The 24,169-nt window shown below is 40.6% G+C and overlaps 1 protein-coding gene across 1 annotated transcript; it reads right to left on the bottom strand.

Annotated features, from left to right (window-relative positions):
* Positions 1 to 792: 792 nt before the first annotated feature.
* LOC108635386 (b(0,+)-type amino acid transporter 1) lies at positions 793 to 23,811 on the bottom strand (the record flags this gene model as incomplete). The annotated part of the gene is given in 7 exon segments (XM_018045549.1): positions 793 to 967; positions 1,854 to 2,028; positions 9,943 to 10,092; positions 11,015 to 11,111; positions 22,224 to 22,327; positions 23,155 to 23,278; positions 23,767 to 23,811. Coding segments are annotated over 7 exon segments (760 nt in total), but the record flags the coding sequence as incomplete, so codon positions are not given.
* Positions 23,812 to 24,169: the final 358 nt, after the last annotated feature.

The raw sequence follows: 24,169 nt of genomic DNA, 5'->3' as shown, positions 1-24,169 counted from the left end.
TAAACAATTACTCTTTGGTTTTTTTGTTGTTGTTGTTGTTGTTCTCTACTATTAATATGTACTGATTTCATGTTTTGGGAAATTTTCTGAAATGCATGGTAAAAGTACATTTGCATGCTTCTAAAATTGCTTATTTTCTTTGTTTTGGTGTGAAAGTCTTTTGCAATATATTAATAAAATTTCAGTGTTTTCACGGAAATGTTACTTTTTCCATTCTTTTGAACCATATTTTGTCAGGAATATTCCTGAGTGCCAAATGCAATTGAATTTTATACACCATACTTCCTGGTTTGACTGAAATACCAGTGAAGGTTGTCAGAGGACCTGTGACACTGAGCTTCTTGTGGACACAGGCTGTGGGTGGTCCTGGGCAGTCAGCTGTGCCCTGCAGGCCTTGACGCCAGCCTGGGACGGACCTGCCCCATCTGCCCCAGGTGAAATACAGGAAGGGGTGGGGGTAAGTAGGAAAGCATTCGTACTTGAGTATTTTAAAAATCTATTTCAGTCAAAGCAAAGTTTCATCAATTTTATATTTAAATGTATATGTGTGTGTTTGTGTGTGTGTGTATATACATATATGTACCTTGCTGATGATGGAGCTGAAAGAACACCCTTTATTGAAGTAGGTATGATATGCCCCTTGCTAGAGTCACTCTGTGGTGCCAGTGGCTCTGATTTAGTCCTTCCCGCCACCACCACTCTTCTGGGTTATCTCCTTGCCTGCTGATTTCAGCCAGCACCCACCCAGGGAATTAAGGATAGCTAAAAATAATAGTATCATACACGCGTGAATATGTTTGTTTTTTTTTCCTTAAGAAAAACATCAGGAAGAGATAACCACAAATATTGCTTACAAAAATAAGTTCATCACAGCTTGGATTTGGCACAAGAGGCCAAGCTTGTTACTCTGGAGCTTCCTCTGGTGGGACGACTTCCATCAGCATCTGAAGGTGCATGGTGAGAGGCTCTATGGGGGAAGTGCAGTTAGAAAAGCGTCATTAAGAATCAGCTCCACCTCCCTTATTGGTGAGCAGTGATAGTGTTAAACTCCTTGGTGATGAGTCTCCTGTTAGAGCCTGTGCTTGGGAGACATAGGTAGGTAGAGAGGGGCAGACCCATCCTGGGAGCTATGGTGGTTCGTTGGAGATAAGTTATTTCCCATTAAAGCATTAGGAATCTGCTAAATATTTCACTGCCACCAAACCATTTATAGGAAAAATGTGAATGACTCAGTTATATGTGTATATTTAACTATTTACCACTGACCAAGGCTGAATATGTAGTCTGAAGTCACTTAGTCAGCATCTCCTTTAAAATACAGATGGTTCATTCTCTTTACTTCCTTAATTCTAACTTAACAGTTTTTGTTGGAAACAGCTTGGCTAAACACTCAAAGCTGAGAAATAAGGCATATTTGGGTGGGGCCTTTAGGTTGTAAGTTATCCTGGCTAGATTCTCTGTCAGTATAATCAAATGCAAGTCCGTTTTCAGAGGCATAGGCAAGTGTGGCCAGTTTTCTGATAGTTATTAACCTTTTCTTTCATTTTCACCTCAGAGCACCAGCAACCCCTCAGCTTTAGGCTTAGATCAGCGTAAAGAGGTTAGAGGCAGGAGGAGCTCTTTCAAGAAAGGAACAAAGTCCTTGGGAAATAATAGAGGCCACAGATGGACCCCAGGGGTGTCACACTGAGGGGAACAGGTCACGTGTCCTCCAAAAGAGGAGATGAAATTTTGTTAGCTCTGTGAGACCCTGTGACAAGAAAGTCCTGGTAGCATCGGGACAGATGAGGCTGCGGGGTGTTAGGCTTGCCTTGCTTCACTAATAGCACAGCGGTTCCCCGGTTGATACTTACTTGAGATTTTCTGAGCCCATCCAAACTTATAGTGGACAAAAAGGAAATAGAATACAAGGCCGCTCAGCATAAACAACACACAGTAGAGATACTCCCACGCAGGTGCGCTGATGATTGGGGCCAAAACCAAAAACACGGATAAGAGAGTCACCAAGATGGGGATGAAAATGGGCACCTGCAGGCAGAACAACATGGAGTCATGACTCGGCCGTGAGCACTTGTTTCCCTTGTGAAATTTTTCATACCCTTGATAGAGAAAGAAGAACATAGTTTTGATCGCTTGTAAGTAAATTTGCCGACCTCATTTCACTTGTTCTTTCCTTTTCCCTAGAATATAAAGAAAACGCCTTCACGTCACTTTTAGCTGTAAAGTACACATCATGCATTTCTCACCGACAGGGACTTGGATTTTAACCTGTTGGTTCCCTCCTTGCTCTGTCTCACCATTAATTTGTTGCCAGAATCAGATGGTGTGTCCTACACTGTCTTCATCTGCTAAGTCGCTTCAGTCGTGTCCGACTCTGTGCAACCCCATAGACGGCAGCCCACCAGGCTTCCCTGTCCCTGGGATTCTCCAGGCAAGAACACTGGAGTGGGTTGCCATTTCCTTCTCCAATGCTTGAAAGGGAAAAGTGAAAGTGAAGTCGCTCAGTCGTGTCCGACCCTCAGCAACCCCATGGACTGCAGCCTTCCAGGCTCCTCCATCTGTGGGATTTTCCGGGCAAAAGTACTGGAGTGGGTGCCATTGCCTTCTCTGAGCTCTGCTGATAACGTGCTCCTCTGTCCCTCTTGTTTGTTAAAACCGGGGGCTAGACCTGGAGGCAGGAGGCTTTTGTGGTGGAGCGGTGCACTTCCTTTCATCACCTCAGGAAGCACTTAAGGTCTGACTGCCACACTTTGGAATCCCTGAAGTCAATCAGTGAATTCAGGGGCTCAAGAGACATCCAGTCCAGGCAGATCTGGATGCACCCATTTCTCCAGGGAGCTGTTTCTTTTCAGTAGGAAATGGACACTTAGAAACCATCATCTGGGTGGTTGGGGTATTCAATGTTCTTTCACCAGGACAGAGAAAAATCATTTTTTTTCACAAAGGGGAAAACATTGCACAAATGATTGTAATAGTTTTGATTCAAATGTAAGATTGCACTTTTTTCCTTAGTTTACTCTAGACTTGCATTTTCTTTCCTAATGCTTCTTTTCAGAAATCTTCGTAATGGCTTTCACATGATTATTTATTTTCTTTATCTTACAGTGTGTCTATAATAAAATAACTATACCAGTTCATTTCAGTTCAGTTACTCAGTCGTGTCTGACTCTTTGCAACCCCGTGGACTGCAGCATGCCAGGCTGCCCTATACCAGTACTACCATTGTAAGTAGCATGAAGTTTAAGACTTTTTTGCAGTTCTTTTTAACAGAAGAGTATAAGCCACAAGGGAAATGCAATTAAAAGTCATGCACTTTAGTATCAGTTCTGGTAATTCTGCTCTGCGTGGTTATGTCATCTACTTTTTATAGAGTAATATTTTTTTATCTCCATTTGTTTGGAGTTTTCAGGGATTTGCTCTTTCCCTTTGCAGCGTTTAATTTTTTGATATTATAAATTTTTTCTTGAGTTTGCTTTATTCTCCCATTATTTCTTTTTGCAAATAAGCACATGTGTGTGCACAAACATGCATACACCTGTTCATCTTCCACTACCCTTACATAAAACGCAGTAAATGCATAAAACACAGTGTTACATCTTGTTTTTTTCCATTAATATACTTCAGAGATAGCAGTGCTGTATAAAATTACTTATCCATTTTATTACTGCATACCACTCTATTTGGTGGATGTTCCAAACTTATCCAGCTAGTCTTCCACTAATTGACATTTGGGTTGTGTTGAGGCTTTCGCTTTTACAGTTAATGCTGGAATAAATGACCTTGGGTGTGTTTCATATTTTCTGTCACCTTCACTTTGGGATCCGTTCAGTTCAGTTTAGTCGCTCAGTCTTGTCCGACTCTTTGCAACCCCATGAATCGCAGCATACCAGGCCTCCCTGTCCATTACCAACTCCCAAAGTTCACTCAAACTCATGTCCATCGAGTTGGTGATGCTATCCAGCCATCTCATCCTCTGTCGTCCCCTTCTCCTCCTGCCCCCAATCCCTCCCAGCATCAGAGTCTTTTCCAGTGAGTCAACTCTTTGCATCAGGTGGCCAAAGTATTGGAGTTTCAGCTTTTATCATCAGTCCTTCCAATGAACACCCAGGACTGATCTTCTTTAGGATGGACTGGTTGGATCTTCTTGCAGTCCAAGGGACTCTCAAGAGTCTTCTCCAACACCACAGTTCAAAAGCATCAGTTCTTTGGCGTTCAGCTTTCTTCACAGTCCAGCTCTCACGTCCATACATGACCACTGGAAAAACCATAGCCTTGACTAGACTTTGGGATAGATTACCTCAAAACAGGATGACTGGGTCACAAGGTAAATCCATATGTAATTTTGCTGGATATGGCCAGGTTTCCATCCATAGCGGGCATATCATTTGAATTCCACTAGCAGTGTTGGAGAAGGCTGCTTCCCCATGGCCACCTCCATGGGGTGTGGCCAGACTCTGGGATTTCTGCCCCATCTTACAAGCATGAAATGGTAGCTCGTTAGAATTCTGGCGTCTGTCTCTTGTTAGGAACAAAACTGAGTGTGCTGGGGCCCATGTGTTTCATGTTTAAGTGTCAATGCGTTGTTCTCATTGAACTTTGTTGACTTGTGTCCATTTATATCTTTTGTCCGTTTCAGTTGTTAGTAACTCCCATCTCAATTTTAGGCACTCTTTAAATGCGGGCTGTTACCCTTTTTGTGTGTGTGATATTATTGCAGATATTTCCCCCAATATTATATATATGTGCTTTCAATTTTCTTCGCTTTATTTGAATGCATGCATTTTTATTTTGGCCACGAGATACAGTTGCCCCTTTTTAAAAAATTACTTCTTGATTTTTGAGTCATTGGAAAGGTTTTCTCCATTCTTGGATTATAAACCAGTTTATGTTTTCTTCATACATCAGTACTAGGATATTTAAATTTTAGAATCTATATTTTAATTTTTAATATTTAATGGCCAGGTTTTCCCTGGCCATTCTTGCTATTAGTAGTTTGTTCTTCAATATGAACTGTATAATCAGCTTGTCTAACTCCAGAGAAAAAATTAGATGGTGTTTATTATAGTTACATGAAATGTCTAAATGAAGGATGCTGAGTTTCCCTATCCAAGAAGATGATGAATTTCCATTTGCTCAAGTTACTTTTTTTGTCTTGCAGGAGAATTTTACTTTTCCACTGAGAAGTCTAACCTCTTATTGAAGTTCATGGCTAGGTTTTTGTTTCAGATGGAGTAGGGGGAAGATGAGGTGTTGTCTTTCATTTTCTTTTCATTGGACATCATTTTTATAAATAAAGGCTATTGATTTCAGTGTCTTAATTTTATGTCATATTACTTTACTATATTTTCTTGTAGTTTTTTCTTTGATCTTTTTGGGTTTTCCAGGTGTACACTTTTATTTTCTTTGAATTTAGAAAGACTTTCAAAAACTCTTCTCTAATCCTTACGCTCCAAATGGCTTTCTCTTACGTAATTGCCTTGCTGCTATCTTCAGAACAGTGTTAGCTGATAGTAGAAATCAATAGAAGGAAGGCATTCTTGTCTTAGACCTAGCAGGGATCTCTCTAGTATTAAGGTTATCAGTTAAGCTTATCAATTAAGGTTGCTTTTTGCCATAGGTGTGTTTGTGTGTGTGATCATACCAAGGAAAAGATTATGCATTTTTATCTGTGTTTCTATCAGTGACGTATGTTGAATTTTATCTGGTGGTTTTTGGCATCTGTGGGAGGTGATCATAGGGGTATTCACTGTAGGTATATTAATATGATGAATTATATCCCCCATGAATTAAATCCAGTTCATTCTAATCTTCAGCCACGCTTGCACAGACTTGACTTAGTCATGGTATGTTTTTAATATAATTGGATTCTATTTGTTTAGTTACTTTATGATTTTTCTATCAATATTCAAAAGTGAGACTGGCCTGTCATTTTTCTGTGCTATCTTTGCAGCGTTTAGTATTAGTGTTACAGTCCATAAAAATAAGTTGAAAAATCAGTAAACAACCTGTAGCTTACCTTAAAAAAAAAAAAAACAAACAGAAAGCATAAATACACAGATAAACAAAAATGGAGAAATAATCTCCAGAACATAGGAATTTTTTTTTTTTAAATCATAAACTATTTTGTATAGCTGTATACAAATAAATTCAAGCACCTACATGAAATGGACAGTTTTCTAGGAAAATACAGCTTACTACCCGAGCAGAATCTGAGTTCATGGTGAAATTCTAAAAAATAATCCAGTTAAGAATCGTAAGTTCTTTCTTTAAGAGGTTTATTGATTCCTTCTACATTCTTTTGGTTTTCTTGGTTGATTCTTCTCTTGCTTTTTGAGTTGTCTATTTAATTTGTTTTCATTTTTATTGATGTAAGTAATATAGTGGAACTTCCTTAAAGCACTGATCATAGATGTCTTGTTTTCATTATTGTTATTTTTAGGAATTTATGTACTTTCATTTCCTGTCTCCATTTGGATCAAAAAATATGTTAATTTTTAAAATCGATTTCCTGTTTTATTGCATTATGGACAGAGAATGTACTTTGTAACATGTCTGATGTTTTAATCAGAGTTTTTCTTGGTGGCATTACAGATTCAGACATGTCCCCTTTTCACTTGAAAAGGTGTGATTGCTATTTGGGGAACTCAGAATTTGACAGGAATCCCTAAAATTTTACCTGTTACATTGTTTTAGATCTTCAGTCGCTTTTACTAGTGATGTGCCTGGATCTATCCTGCTCTGAGGGAGATGTTCTAAAGTCTTCTGTTTGTGTGTGTCTGTTTCTCCTTGTGTTTCCTGTAGTTTGTTTCATAAAAGTAATTACGTCGTGTCGTAAATAGGTTTTCATAACTCTTATCTCTTTAATGGTCTTTGTCTTGTATTCTGGGTCTGAGTGCTTGTCTGATAAGATCACAGCCCCTGTTTTCTATGTATTTTCATTTGCTTCGTTTTTCTTTGCCTATCCTTTTAATCTTTCACCACTTTGTAAACCTGCCTAAAAATTATTTTTTTCTTTTAATGGCCAATTTAAACTCTTTAGGCTGAATAAGCCAGTTTATTCATGCAGCTGGCAAGTTTTGTCTTCGTATCATTTCACATGTCTATATAAAGTACCTTCTACTTAACTGTCATTTTCTTGCCCTTTAAAGAGTAACATTCTGTGGGAAGACTCTCACCAGAGGCTCCTTCCTTTATTGTTAAAGTGGGGGAAATTACCACGTATCAGGTGAAATCTTAAACTTCTAAGTAGAGTTTTCAGATATAACTAAAAGAAGTAAATGCATATATATATATATATATATTATATATATATATATATATATCTCCAACACGTGCTGTGGGCTTCCCTGGTGGCTCAGTGGTAAAGAATCCACCTGCAATGCAGGAGACAAGGGTGCAGTCCCTGGGTCTGCAGGGTCCCCTGGAGAGAAGGAAATGGCAGCTCATTCCAGTATTCTTGCCTGGAAAATGCCATGGATGGAGAAGCCTGGCGGCTACAGTCCCTGAGGCCGCAGAGAGTCAGACACGAGTTAGTGACTACACAGCAACAAATGTGTTATACCTAGAAGTTAGCTGCTTTAAAAAAAATGATTTTCTGGGCACCAATTGGTATGACTGTTAGTAAATGGTTGCCTTTAATGCAATAACATGTTTCCCAAAGCCTGAGATATGCGTGCTTTTCCACACTTTTCAGTGCACCTACATGTGATGGCCGCTTGCGTCGGGTTTGGAATGTCATTTGAAACTTTTCACACACATGGATTAAAAATACTGTAGCGGGTTTTGGAAATTTAAATACTCATTTTTTCCCATATAACTATCAGACATAAGACTATTAAGAGATTCATAGATTCTGTAAAGTTTGGGAATGTTAAAAAACTAATAAGCAAAAAAAAAACAGTAACAACAAAAAACCCTAATAAGCATTCTACTGAGAAAATGTCAACCAGGAAGATACTCTGATTTGTTTCCCTGTTTGAGTCTTCATGTATAGATTCTTTCGTGATGTGGTTTCATGGGTGTGTGTGTGTGTTGGATATATTTATCTATAAATACTAATTTTCTTAGTTCTCAACCCAGGGATCGAACCCAGGTCTCCCACATTGCAGGTGCATTCTTTATCAACTGAGCCACCAGGGAACCCCTTTCTTCTGAGCATTACCATTATAAATAGGTATAATATAATACCTTTGTCTCCCCCTTTTAAGATATTGTTCATAATAAGCAGTAATGAAGTAAGCTAAAGATTTCTTCTCCCCGCTCCAGCATCTAATTTCAAATGGTGCCCTAAAGCAGTTTCTCTGACACACTTCCCTTGAATACTTTCCTATGCTTTCTCTTCCACTTTTGTTATATTGTCAGTGCTTCATAATTTACATACTGTTTTGCCATCCTTATCTCCTGTCGTTAAGTGTTGGTTCTTAAATATATTCACCTTATGCCCATGACTTTTTGGTTTCTAAAGCTCATTCTTTAGTGATTCCAAAGGAAGGAAGGTTTCATATAACAATGTATGCTTTGAGTTCTCTCACTGGTAACTTTATTCTTCAAGGTCAGTTCGAGTAGATATAAAATATTTGACTTAACATTTCGCTTCCTTGAATATCTTAAATAAGTTGCCTACTGTCTGATGGCATAAAGTGTAGCTGGTGAGAAGTCTGATGCCTGTATATTTCCTTTTCTTTCTAAGTGAATTGAGGTGGAGGAGGACAAGAAAGAGGATGTGATATACCCAAAGCATTAAAACAGAAAAAACTCCATAGTTTTATCAGAATGTATTTATACTCTAGTTAGGATATCTCAGTTGTACTGTATGACTTTCAGTGTGTTGATTCAAGTCCCTGCCTCCTCTTAAGGTCCCCTCTCCTCCTTTCCTTCCAAATTCAGGAAAGGTTTCTTAAATCACAGCTTTTAAGAATTCTATTACTTCCATTTTCTTCCTCAGCGACTCCAGTTACACGTATGTTGATCTCTCTCATTTTCTTTCCTGCCTCCTTCCATATTTTTTCTCAAATCCTTTTCATTTCAGTTTGAGCAGTTTTGTGCAGATTACAAATCTGTGCTACCATCATGATTTTGCATGCTTGATTTCCTGATTGAGGGGTGCTGCCTGATCCCAGCAGGCCACTCTATGCCACTGCTGTCCTTAGCGATTGGGTAACAGTCAAGCTACCGTTCCAGAAAGACTTTTAACCAGATTTATGAAACAATTCCAAAGCTAAAGACGCTATTTTTATTCTTGCTATATAGTTTCTGAAGCCCTCTTTTTGCCTACCTTTTTCTTAAATCTGTGCTTGTTATCATAAGAATGTATGTGCTAAGTCACTTCAGTCGTGTCCAACTCTTTGCGACCCTATGGACTGTAGCCCACCAGGCTCCTCTGTCCATGGGATTCTTCAGGCAAGAATACTAGAGTGGGTTGCCATTTCCTTCTCCAAAGAATATATACCATAGGTTTTAATATAAAAAAAAAAGAGCCCATAACATAAGCAAAACACAATACATTCTCCTTCCCCATTGGTATATGGACCCACACCAGCCATGGAGGCAGGTGGGAAGGAGCCTCAGACAGATTGCAGAGGTGGACTGTAGGCGGCTGCAAGCACAGGAACAGGTCTGGGTCTGAGTCAGAAGTCCCCATCAGTAGACAACAAGTGTACGCTCGAGAGATCCTGGAACTGCCAGAACTGGAAATCTCCCTTTGCTTAGGTCACAGGTATTGCTGATAACTTTAATAAATTAATGAGATGGCTGACTGGATCATAATATGAGATGAAAAGGAAACTCCACTCTTAAGTATGCCATTCAGGAGAAAAGGTTGAAAATAGAAAGCAGGCTCCTAGAACTCAAAATAGTTACATCTAAATAAATAAATTAGTTACCGCTGTCTAGCTCACTTCAGGAGAACAAAGCCACTTGTGACATTCGGGGAACTAAACCTACCTTGATAGGTCTTTTCAGCTCTTTCCTTGTAAACCTCATCACAATGAGTCCAGTGATCGTCAAACCATAAAACAGCCATGCAGCAAAACTGAAGTAATTGACTAATGAGTTGATGTCACCAGGGATGATGTAAATGATCGCTATCATGCTCTAGAGGAAAGAAGAATGAATCCTTAGGTCATCAGTACATGAAAACATTACCCTTATGACTTCACAAAAGACAAAAGCAGCAGCGGATAAGCACTGTAATGTGAAAGAAAACTTCTGCTTATCCCATTACATTTGGAATCAAGATTGGTGGAAGCTCTTTTCTTTGAGGTGGGATGGAAACCTGGAACATAGGTGGCTCTTTTAAACAGGAGAAAAACAAAATGTATATTGCACCAGCTTCCTAATTATTAATTTTCCTGCAAAGAGTTTTCATTGGAGGAAAGAACCCTGCACTAGAAAACCCAGGCTGTCTAGGTCTGGTATTGACTGCATTTACTGCACTGTCCTGGACTTGTAATTCCTGTAATTCTGGGTCTGTTGTCTCATCTCCAGAGGGAGTTGACAGAGAACAGGGGCTCTCAAGCTAGGGTGTGGGTGGTCCAAAGTTGCCCGTAATAGTTGCATATAACCAAGGACTACCCCTCACTGAGAAATTCCAATCAGAAAATGTCAAAGGGCCTTTAATTCACAAGCATCCCATGATTTACAAATTATTGGGCCACAATGAGAAGCTGTTGTCATTAGCCACCTTGTAAAATGCCGTATTCTCCTTCCCCATAAGCTAGTGGGGTTTGGTACAGTTTGTTTCCAGGGACCTAGAGCACACAAATGTGCATGTAGAACATGTAAAGGGTACAAGCTTGGAAAACTCAAACAGTGTCTTTCATAGATAAATTCAGAACAAGAGGCAGAAATTGGGTGAATTATTTTAATTGTTTTGAACTATTTTATATACCCGAGGACTGGGGAACCTGGGTCATTTGAAAATCACTGAACTTAGTGATCAGGTTTATACTTTATCATCCAGACTGGGGGACTCTCTGCCTTAAGAGGGTGTTTTCATGGCAGAATTCATACTTACATGAAACATGATGGCAGGAGCTGGAGTGAGGCGCTTGACGCTAATGTAAGACAGCACTTTCAGCATGTGGCCTTCCCGGCCTGCAACGAAAACAAGTCTGCAAGGGCAATAATAAGGAAGTCAGTCGATGAAGGGGTGTAGGCTGCAGTATGAACACAAAGCAAGTGTGTCCTAATCTCACTACTGAGGCCACAGAGCAAAGGACTGAGCTATGACCCAGGTATTTTCAGATAGGAGTCCAGTCTCCTGAATAAGTGAGCTTTACACAAGTAAGCTGATTAAAAGCATCTTAGACAAATGCCTTTTCACACTGTTCATGCAGTTCTCAAGGACAGAATACTGAAGTGGTTTGCCATTCCCATCTCCAGAGATTTCTTCAAGAAAATTAGAGATACTAAGGGAACATTTCATGCAAAGATGGGCTCAATAAAGGACAGAAATGCTATGGACCTAACAGAAGCAGAGGATATTAAGAAGAGGTGCCAAGAATACATGGAAGAACTATACAAAAAAGATGATAATCACGCAGATAACCACGATGGTGTGCTCACTCACCTAGAGCCAGACATCCTGGAATGCAAAGTCAAGTGGGCCTTAGGAAGCATCACTATGAACAAAGCTGGTGGAGGTGATGGAATTCCAGCTGAGTTATTTCAAATCCTAAAAGATGATGCTGTGAAAGTGCTGCACTCAATATGCCAGCAAATTTGGAAAACTCAGCAGTGGCCACAGGACTAGAAAAGGTCAGTTTTCATTCCAATCCCAAAGAAAGGCCATGCAAAGCATGTTCAAACTACCACACAATTGCATTCATCTCACACACTAGCAAAGTAATGCTCAAAATTCCCCAAGCAAGGCTTCAACAGTACATGAACCTAGAAATTCCAGATGTTCAAGCTGGATTTAGAAAAGGCAGAGGAATCAGAGATCAAATTGCCAACATCCACTGGATCACAGGAAAAGCAAGAGAGTTCCAGAAAATAGCTACTTCTGCTTTATTGACTATGCCAAAGCCTTTATGTGGATCACAGCAAACTGTGGAAAATTCTTAATGAGATGGGAATATCAGACCATCTTTCCTGCCTCCTGAGAAATCTGTGTGCAGGTCAAGAAGCAACAGTTAGAACTGGACATGGAACAACGGACTGGTTCCAAATTGGGAAAGGAGCACATCCAGGCTGTATACTGTCACCCTGTTTATTTAACTTATATGCAGAGAACATCATGCAAAATGCCAGGCTGGATGAAGCACAAGCTGGAATCAAAATTGCCAGAAGAAATATCAATAACCTCAGATATATGACTTCCCTGGTGGCTCAGATGGTAAAGCATCTGCCTACAATGCAGGAGACCCGGGTTTGATCCCTGAGTCAGGAAGATCCCCTGGAGAAGGAAATGGCAACTGACTCCAGTACTCTTGCCTGGAAAATCCCATGGATGGAGGAGCCTTGTAGGCTACAGTCCATGGGGTTGCAAAGAGTCAGACAGGACTGAGCAACTTCACTTTTGCTTTTTTCAGATATGCTGATGGCACTACCCTTAATGGCAGAAAGTGAAGAGGAACTAAAGAGCCTCTGGATGAAAGGGAAAGAGGAGAGTGAAAAAGCTGGCTTAAAATTCAACATTCAAAAAGTGAAGATCATGGCATTTAGTCCCATCACTTCATGGCAAATAGATGGGGGAAACAATGGAAACAGTGACAGACTATTTTGGGGGGCTCCAAAATCACTGCAGATGGTAACTGCAGCCATGAAATTAAAAGATGCTTGCTTCTTTGAAGAAAAGCTATGACCAAGCTAGACAGCATATTAAAAAGCAGAGACATTACTTTGCCAACAAACGTTCATCTAATCAAAGCTATGGTTTTTCCAGTAGTCATGTATGGATTTGAGAGTTGGACCATAAAGAAAGCTGAGTGCTGAAGAATTGATGCTTTTGAACTGTGGTTTTGGAGAAGACTCTTGAGAGGACTGCAAGGTGATCAAATCAGTCAATCCTAAAGGAAATCAGTCCTGAATATTCATTGGAAGGACTGATGCTGAAGCTGAAGCTCCAATACTTTGGCCACCTGATGCAAAGATCTGATTCATTGGAAAAGACCCTGATGCTCGGAGAGGTTGACGGCAAAAGGAAAAGGGGATGACAGAGGATGAGATGGTTGGATGGCATCACTGACTCGATGGACATGAGTTTGATTTGTAAGTTCCAGGAGTTGGTGATGGACAGGGAGGCTTGGCGTGCTGCAGTACATGGGGTCACAAAGAGTCAGACACGACTGAGTGATTGAACTGAACTGAGAGGAATGCAGCTGGTACAGAGGGGTCATCTGGGGGAGGGGTAGGTGAAGTGGGAAGTTGGGGAGGCCCTTTCAAGGAGGAGATAACTGATCTGAGTCCTGAAATTTGTGCAAGAAACAAATGTAAAAACTAGTCCAGGGCCTATGAACCACAGTGCTTGGTGCACTTGACAGACGCCAACATAGATGTGCCTTGCACTTCTTAAATCTGATGCAAACAAGTGGCTTAATAACCCCCACCCCTGCCCAGAACTCCTGATTATTCCAAGAATATGAAAGGCAGTGTCTAAAATGGTAAATTAAAGGTGGAGAGCTAAATGGAATTCCTAACAGAACAAAAAGTTCTCGTAGTTAAGAATTTAATCAACAGAAAACTACAAGTTAAAAAAGTACTTTGGCCACCTGATGCGAAGAACTGACTCATTGGAAAAGACCCTGATGCTGGGAAAGATTGAAGGCAGGAGGAGAAGGGAACGACAGAGGATGAGATGGTTGGATGACATCACTGACTCAATGGACATGAGTTTGAGCAAGCTCTAGGAGTTGGTGATGGACAGGGAAGCCTGGAGTACTGCACTCCATGGGGTCGCAAAGAGTTAGACACGACTAAGTGACTGAACTGAACTGAGACTGAATATGAAGCACAGAGAAACAGAAAATATAGCCAGGAAATTAAAGAAACACAGGAATAAGCTTGAATATATTGAATGGGATAAGAAAATTCAAAGAGCAGAAAGGGACTTCCCTGGTGGTCTGGTCCAATGGCTAAGACTCTGTGCTCCCAATGCAGGGGACCTGGGTTTGATTCCTGGTCTGGGAACTAGATCCCACATGGCTGCAACTAAGAGTTTGCATGCTACAACTAAAGATCCTGCATGCTGCAACTAAGACCCAGTGCAGCCAAATAAATAAATCTTAAAAAAACAACAAAGAAGAGCAGAGAGCCTTTACACAATCAAAACATTCTGAGCCTTCAGACTGAACCCACTTCAGGAAATAAAACATACCCAGATATAAACATAGCGGAAGGGAAAAAAATTTAAGCTACCAAATTTAAAAGATTAATTACAAAATTAGGACAGCCAGAACAACAGCCATCTCATGAGAAATACTACTTTGAAAGTGATAAGGGAAATTGATTAGATTTTCAGATTAGAATTCTGCATAGCCAAATCATCATTCAAGACTACTGGCAAAATAAATGTTTAGATAAACAATAGCTATGAGACATTTACTTTTCTTCAGTCCTTGTTGGAAACTATTAAAAAGTCTACTCCAACAAAAGAGGACACTGAGCTAAGTTTATTTAAGAAGCAATGTTAAGGAGACAATAGTAAAATATATTTTGTATGTTTGCAAGTATTGGGTTTTTTATTTCTGTCATGATAGACTTTTTTTGAGGATTGGTTCCCTTTACAAACACGGTGTAGCTGATATACTAGATGATATGAAAGGGAAAGCCCTTGCAACAGAGGAAAGAAAACTGAGATACTGATAGACTCTAGTAGGGTATTCATGTTAAATTTTAAAGGTAACTACTAAAAGAATAGAAATATAACTTTCATCTATATCAATACAAGAAAAAAAAGGAATAAAAACATTTCAGATCAGTTCAGTCACTCAGTTGTGTCCGACTCTGCCACCCCATGAATTCCAGCACGCCAGGCCTCCCTGTCCATCACCAACACCCAGCGTCACTCAAACTCAGGTCCATCGAATCGGTGATGCCATCCAGCCATCTCATCCTCTGTCATCCCTTTCTTCTCCTGCCCCTAATCCCTCCCAGCATCAGGGTATTTTCCAATGAGTCAACTCTTCACATGAGGTGGCCAAAGTATTGGAGTTTCAGCTTCAGCATCAGTCCTTCCAATGAACACCCAGGACATTTAATGGTTAATAAATCAGGGTAAGATTTTTTTTAAGCCAAGAAAACACAAAGGAATATGATAGGAATTAATTTATCTGTAGCAGTAATCATATCCAATATAATCAAATTCCACTTGCTCAGCTGGAGACTCTCAGGTTGGGTTTGATGAAAGAGATGCAAGCCAGAACCCGTATCACTGAGAGGTAGACATTTAAAAGGGGCAAAGAGTTGGACATGACTGAGCAACTGAACTGAACTGAACTGAGACATGTTACTAAAAGCAGAAGTCTGAAAGACAGCTGATTCAGCAATATCAATATCAGAATAGAATTTCAGGCAAAAAGAGCATTCCTACTGAAAAAGGAAATAATCTACCAAAAAGATATAAAAAAACAGGAGCCCTTGCAAATAAACACTAAAGGTAGAAAATCAACCACATACAAAGCTAGAAAGAAGGTTCAAAGAAGGTAAAAAAATCATCTGTATATCACAACAAGCAGTTAAAGAATAGGAGAAGGCAATGGCAACCCACTCCAGTACTCTTGCCTGGAAAATCCCATGGAAGGAGGAGCCTGGTAGGCTGTAGCCAATGGAGTCACAAAGAGTCGGACATGACTGAGGGACTTCCCTTTCACTTTCATGCATTGGAGAAGGAAATGACAACCCACTCCAGCGTTCTTGCCTGGAGAATCCCAGGGACAGGAGCCTGGTGGGCTGCCATCTATGGGGTCACACAGAGTCGGACATGATATATCACAACAAGCAGTTAAAGAATACACAAAACAATTAGATACAGTAAAACATGTTGTCAAAAACAGTACTCATAAGTGGAGGACAATACAAATGCAGGGTTGTTAAGTGCATTTGAAATTAGATCAGCAACTTAAAACAATAATGTTTTGTGTGTGTATGTATAAATATATATAGTTTGTTATATATAAACTTCACATAAACCAAAACTGTAGTAGTTACAAAAATAAAAAGGAATTCAAACATAACATGAAAGATAGCCATCTAATCACAAGAGAACAAAAGAAGGAACAAAAAAGACCTATTAAAACAACCTCAAATAACAAAATGGTGATAAGAACATACATTTAAGTAATTAAGTGGACTAAATGCTCAAAAGACATAGAGTGGATATAAAATGGATGGATATATGAGCGGATATAAAAATAACACCTGTATATATGCTGCCTACAGGAGATTCACTTCTGATCTAAAGATACACATAGACTGAAAGTGAGTGGATGGAAAAAGTTATTCCATGGAAATGGAAATCAAAACAAAACCTGCGTAGCAATACTTATATCAGACAAAATAGAGTTTAAAGACTTACAAGAGATGGGCATTATATAATGATCAAGGGATCAATCCAAGAAGATATAATGATGGTAAATATAATATGTGCTCTCAATATAGGAGCACCTAAATATATAAAGCAAGTACTAACATGTAAAGGAGAAAATATAAGTAACACAATGATAGGAAGGGACTTTAACACCCCCACTTATATAAATGGACAGATCAGACAGAAAATCTATAAGCAAATGCTGGTCTTAAATGATCTATTACACCAGATGGACTTAACATATATAAAACAGTCCATCCCCAAACAGCACAATACACATTCTTTTCAAGTACACATGAAACACTCTTTAGGAGAGATCACATGCTAGGCCACAAAACAAGCCTTGGTAAATTTAAGAAAGCTGAAATCATTGTATCTTTTCTGGCCACAATGCTGGAGGAATCAACTACAAAAAGAAAAACTGCAAAAAGCACAAACATGTGGAAGCTAAACAATATGCTACTAAATAACCAATCGATCACTGAAGAAATCAAAGAGGAAATTAAAAAAGTACCTGAAGACAAATGAAAATGAAAACACAATGATCCAAAATCTACTGGACATAGCAAAAGCAGTTCTAAGAGGGGACTTTACAGCAATAAAAGCCTGCCTCAGGAAATAAGATTCTTTTGTCATCAATAAGATGGCTTAATCTTTCACCTAAAAGGACAAGAAAAAGGACAAACAAAACCCAAAGTTAGTGGAAGGAAATAAATCATAAATATAAGGGCAGAAATAAATGAAATAGACAAAAATAGAAAAGATCAATGAAACTAAAAGCTGACTCTGAAAAATAAAATCAAGAAACGTCAAGAAAAGAAGAGGGCCCAAATCAATATCATCAGAACTGAAAAGGGGAAAGTTATAAGTAACACCATAGATATACAAAGGATCATAAGAGATTACTGTGAACAATGATATGCTGATAAAATGAAGAACCAAGTAGAGATCAACAAATTCCTAGAAATGTACAATTTCTCGAAACTGAATCAGGAAGAAACAGAAAATATGAATAGACCAATTCCCAGTAGTGAAATTGAATCAGCAATTTGAAAACTCCCAAAAAAGAAAAGTCTTGGTCCAGATGGTTTCAAAAGTGAATTCTATGGCATTGAAACATGTATAATATCATATAAGAAATGAATCGCCAGTCCAGGTTCAATGTAGGATATAGGATGCTCGGGGCTGGTGCACTGGGATGACCCAGAGGGATGGTATGGGGAGGGAAGAGGGAAGGGGGTTCAGGATGGGGAACACATGTACACCCATGATGGATTCATGTTGATGTATGGCAAAAACCAATACAATATTGTAAATAATAATAATAAATGATAAATGGTTAAAAAATTAAAAATTTGGTACTAAAAAAAAAAAGTGAATTCTACCAAATATGTAGAGAAGAGATAACACCTATTGGTCTCAAACAATTCCCAAAAAAATGCAGAGGAAATGCTTCTGAATTCATTCTGTGAGACCAACATTACCTTTATACCAAAACCGGACAAAGATACTACACAAAAAAGAAAATTACAGGCCAATATCACTGTTGAACATAGATGCAAAATCCTGAAAATATAAGCAAACTAAAGTCAGCAAATGTTTAAAAAGATCATACACCATGATAAAGTGAGACTTTTCCCAGGGATGCAAGGATGGTTCAGTATCTGTAAGTCAATCAGTGGAATACATCACGTTAACAAATTAAAGAATAAAAACCATATGATTATCCCAAGAGATGCAGAAAAGCTTTTGACAAAATTCAATATCCACTTATGACAAAAACTCTCCAGTGGGTATAGAGGGAATATAACATAATAAAGGCCATATATGATAAGCTCCCAGCTAACATCATACTCAATAATGAAAAGCTGAAAACTTCCTCTAAGATCAGGAACAAGACAAGGATGCCCAATCTTGCCACTTTTATTCAATGTAGTATTGAACGTCTGAGCGACACACTCAAACCAAAAAAAGAAGAAAGAAAAAAATATATAAGAAATCCAAACTGGAAAGGAAGAAGTAAAATTGTCGGTCTTTGCAGACAACACAATACTATACAGAGAAAATCCTAAATACACTACAAAAAAAAAAAAAAATACTAGACCTCATCAATGAATTTGGTAAAGTTACAGGGTACAAAATTAATATACAGAAATCTGTTTCATTTCTAAACACTAACAACTGCCAGAAAGAGAATTTAAGGAAATGTCAACCCACTCCAATATTCTTACTTGGAGAATCCATGGACAGGGGAGCCTAGTGGGCTGCAGTCCATAGGGTCACACAGAGTCAGACATGACTAAAGTGATTTAGCATGTATGCACAAAATTAATATACAGAAATCTGTTGCATTTCTATACAGTAACAACTGTCAGAGAAGTTAAGGAAACAGCAGCATTTACAATTATATAAATAACATACCTAAACATACAGATAAACTTACCTAAGGAAGTATTAATAGAAGACCTACACTCAGAAAACTATAGCACATAGATGAAAGAAATTGAATGTAACATTAACAGATGGAAAAATGTACCGTGTTCATGGATTGGAAGAATTAATATTGTTAAAATGACCATACTACCCAAGGCAATGTACAGATTCAATGCAATCCCTATCAAAATACCAAAGGCATTTTTCACAGAACTAGAGCAAATAATTTTAAATTTTGTATGGAAACACAAAAGGCACCAAATAACCAAAAGAATCTTTAGAAAAAAGAATAGAGCTGGAAATATCACGCTCCCTGACTTTAGACTACAAAGCTACAGTTATCAAAACCGTAAGGTACTGGCACAAAAACAGACACAAACACACAGATCAATGAAACAGAACAGAGAGCCCAGAAACAAATCCACATACCTATGGTCAACTAATCTACAACAAAGGAGGCAGAAATAATACAATGGTGAAAAGGTAGTCTCTTCAACTAGGGGTGCTGGGAAAACTGGACAGCTACATGCAAAAGAATGAAATTAGAACATTCTGTCATATCATATTCAAAAATACACTCAAAATGGATTCAAGACCTAAATATAAGACCCAAAACCACAAAACTAGAAGAAAACATAGGCAGGATACCCTTTGACATGAATTGTAGCAGTATCTTTTTGGATCTGTCCCCTAAAGAAAAGGAAATAAAAGCAAAAGTAAATGAATGGGAACTGACTGAAAAGCTTTTGCACAGCAAAGGAAACCACTGACAAAACAAAAAGACAAGCCACTGAATGGGAGAAAATATTTGCAAATGATACGGCCAAAAAGGGGTTAATATCCCAAATATATATAACTTATACAACTCAATATCATAAAAACAATCCAGTTAAAAATGGGCAGAAGAACTGAATATATTTTATGAAAAAGACACAAAGATGGCCAACAGACACATAAAACAATGTTCAACATCACTAGTCATCAGAGAATTGCAAATCAAAACCACAATGAGATATCACCTCATATCTGTCAGAATGGCTATCATCAAAAAGACCATAAATAACAAATGTTGGCAAGGATGTAGAGAAAAGGGAACCCCTGTAAACTGTTGGTGGGAATGCAAATTGGTGTGACCACTGTGGAAAACAGTATGAAGTTTCCTCAAAAAACTAAAAATAGAAATACCATATTTGCGTGTTAGTTGCTCAATTGTGTCCAACTCCTTGTGACCCCATAGATTACAGCCCACTAGGCTCCTCTGTCTGTGGAATTCTCCAGGCAAGAATACTAGAGTGGGTAGCCATTCCTTTCTCCAAGGGATCTTTCTGATTCAGGGATTGAACTCAGGTCTCCTGCACTGCAGGCAGTTTCTTTACCACTGAGCCATTTGGGAAGGCATGAAATTAAAAGATGCTTGCTCCTTGGAAGGAAAGCTATGACAAACCTAGACAGCATATTAAAAAGCAGACATCACTTTGCTGACACAGGTCCATATAGTCAGAGCTATTGTTTTTCCAGTAATCATGTACAGATGTTGGTCCATAAAGAAGGCTGAGCACTGAAGAACTGATGTTTTTGAACTGTGTTGAAGAAGACTCTTGAGAGTTCATTGGACTGCAAAGAGATCAAACCAGTCAATCCTAAAGGAAATCAACCCTGAATATCCATTCGAAGAACTGAAGCTGAAGCTCCAATACTTTGGCCACCTGATGTGAAGAGACAACTCATTCAAAAGGACCCTGTTGCCTGGAAAGATTGAAGGCAAAGGAGAAGGGGGTGGCAGAGGATGAGATGGTTGGATGGCATCATCGACTCAGTATGCATGAATTTGAGTAAATTCCAGGAGATAGTGAAGGACAGGGGAGTCTGACGTGCTGCAGTCCATGGGATTGCAAAGAGTCAGACACAACTTAGTGACTGAACAACAAACAAAAACAGTTGTACCTGCAACAGACTAATCAGAAACTGACATTTTTTGCATTTTTGAAAATACCATTTATAATAGCATGAAGAAATATGAAATATTTCAGGGTAAACCTGACAAAATATGTGTAGGAATTATATACTGAAAACTGCCACTCCAAAAAATAACTAAAGAAGACCTAAATAAATGGGGAGAGAAATCCATGCCCATAAATTAGAAAAATCAGTACTTTGAAGCTGGCAGTCCTCTCCAAATTGAACTATAGATTCAGTAAAGTTCTAATCAAAGTCCCTAAGGTTTTTTGTAGAAATTGATAGGGTAATTCTAAAATTCAGATAGAACAACCAAGACACTTTTGAAGAAGTCTTAAAGGAGAAGCACTAAGGCATGATTCTGTGGTGTATGTTTCATTTTTTAAAGTGTATATCCATATAACCTTTGGCAATTTCACTCTCAGGACTATACCGCCAAGAATGCTGGAGAAATGAACAAAGACATACTCAAAATGTTCCCTGCCAATGTTTGTGAAAAACTGCCCAACCCAGCCCACCAGTGGAGGCAATGTGAAATTATGCTACATTGGTTAAGAGGATTCCAACGTAACTAACTGTCTCTAGACCAGGTAGGGGCCAGAGGCCCGGCTGCTGCTGCTGCTGCTGCTAAGTCGCTTCAGTTGTGACCGACTCTGTGCGACCCCATAGACGGCAGCCCACCAGGCTCCCCCATCCCTGGGATTCTCCAGGCAAGAACTGGCAAAGTGCCTGGTTATGTAAATAAAGTTTTTCTGGACCATAGCCACAGCTGTTGGCTTTCCTACTGCAAAGACAGAGCAGGACGGTTTTACATGGCCTGCAAGCCTAAAATCTTCACTATCTACCCTTTAGTTTACCAATTCCTGATCTAGCTGCTGCTGCTGCTGCTAAGTCGCTTCAGTCGTGGCTGACTCTGTGCGACCCCATAGATGGCAGCCCACCAGGCTCCTTCGTTGCTGGGATTCTCAAGGCAAGAACACTGGAGTGGGTTGCAGCCTACTAGGCTCCTGATCTAGACTGTGTATCTATTAACATGAAAAGATGTTCCAGAAAGCTCATTCCGTGAAGAGTCCCACGAGTAAACCTCGCTCACCCCGATTGCCAAGCTCTGCCTTGCGCTGGGGCTGGTGGCACTATCCCCACTCACTCTGGACCACTGGGACCAGCGCCACGTGCCCCCTCGCTCCACGTGCTTCCTCCCGCCCCGCGTGTGCTTTCTGCTCCGTCACTGGGGACTCAGGCCTGGCCCAGGCGCCACCCCGCGTGTGTGCGCGCGCTCCGCCCCAGGGGAGGTGCTGGGTCCTACCTGCCCGCAGTAAAGCACGACCCGTTAGCGGCGCCGATGGTTGAAAACGCCACGAAGAGCGGAACGATCCACGAGGCGGGGTAGAGGACACGGTCACCAAACGTCTGGGAGAGAAGTGGGTGCGTCCTGAGACCGTGCGCCCCCAAGAGCCACCGGCCCCACGGGCTGCTGAGCCCTCCCAGCGGCCCCACTGAGCTCCAGGATGCCTCCCTGAGGAACGGCGGGCAGCAGTCTGGAGAAAAAGACGCCACCCCCCCGCCCCCGCAACCCATGCCCCACCTCTGCGGATGATGAGAGACAGCTCTTCTCCCCTGCTGCCTGGCGTAATTCTCAGTGTTTCCACATCCTCTGACGCCCTCGCTCTCCCGTCTTCGGAATGACCAGGTCTCCCTCCCAGCTGAGCTGCCTGGTCTCAGGGTCAGCGGGCCGGTCACCAAGCCTGCCTTTCTCTGCTCCCTGTCCATGTCACCCCATTGCCTGTTTTCAGCTTCATTTCTTGTCCTGCCCCAACTCCTCAGGTCTTCTCCAGCACGTGGACCCCGCACACCTCTCCCCTGTCCCTCATCCCCGTCCCTCGTCCTTGCTTCCCTCCTCACCCAGATGAATTCCACAACCCATTATCATCACTCCCTCCTACAAGGACTCCCCTGATCTTGCTCTCCCCGACACGTGCCTGTCAAAGTCCCAACCCTGGTGAAGTGGAGCCCTGCGCTCTGTGTTGAGGAGGCAGGTTGGGTGTGCTGGGAAGGCAGGACCTCCCAGCTGCTGGCCACCTGGAAGGTAGGCCAGGTCTCTGGCGCTGCCCTATCCTGCTCATCTCCCCGTGTCTGGTCTCCTAGACGAGTATTCCGCCCCCCTACACACACAGGGTCCTTCAGCTTGAGCATGTATCCCTTGCCTGTCCCCTCCCACAGAGACCCTGGGCACTCACCACGGCCACAGCCTGGGACTGCAGGAGTTCGGTGGCCGTCATCACAGTAAAGTAGGACACGTTCATGAGGATGTAGCAGCCTGTTACCAGTGGGATCCCAATGATGATGGCCAGGGGCAGGTTTCTGGGAGGGGCGGGGACCCAGAGACTCAGCCAGACCAGCCCGTCCATGACAGACTCACAGGATGTTGCCTTAGTCCAGTCCTTTCTTCCACCTGCCCAGCCGGCCCTCTACCTGCTCCCTGGGGAACTGCCCTTCCTGAAGCTTCCTGATGCTCACCAAGAAGCAGGGGGCTAGAGGGACAGCAGAGCCCCAGTGGGGACATTGACATTTTCTAATGAGAAAGAACTCTCCCTCTCCTTAGACTCCAGGGCAGTAAAACTGAATTTGGTTATAATGCAAAATAAGCTAGAGTTCTTCCTTCCTCTTAACAACCATTTTACTACCTCAAACAAAACCAAGCTCTAACGGATGTCAGTGAGCTGATAGGAAACCACCCACTGTCTGGAAGTGGGTGGTGGGTGATTGGGGGAAGCAGTTCCACCTTATGTTTGGGGGAGAGAAGTATGCTAACCTGTCCACTGTCTCCCACTCTGACTCAGCTTTCTTACCTGAAAGGGTTTCTAAGTTCTTCTGTGATGTAGTTGAGTTGATTCCTACCAGGAAAAGAAGTAACATGAGTAACATAACTTTGACTTTCTTTGCTAAGATTATGAAACACAAAATAATAAGTGTATGCCTCATTTAAACTGTTGAAATGCTGCACTCAATATATCAGCAAATTGAGAAAACTCAGCAGTGGCCACTGGAATGGAAAAGGTCAGTTTTCATTCCAATCCCAAAGAAGTGCAATGTCAAAGAAGGTTCAAACTACGATACTAGCAACTGTATTAGTTTGAGCTAGTAAGGTTGTGCTTAAAATCATTCAAGCTAGTCTTCCCAGCATTTTGACTAAACGGCCCAGCACACAGCGGAGGGAGAAAAAGCAGCGAGAACCAGGATGCAAAGTTGGGC

This window comes from Capra hircus, unplaced genomic scaffold, assembly GCF_001704415.2.
Source record: "Capra hircus breed San Clemente unplaced genomic scaffold, ASM170441v1, whole genome shotgun sequence".
Classification (NCBI taxonomy): Eukaryota; Metazoa; Chordata; class Mammalia; order Artiodactyla; family Bovidae; genus Capra; species Capra hircus.
The sequence above is the reverse complement of the archived record's forward strand: the minus strand, read 5'-3'. Positions and strand labels throughout refer to the sequence as shown.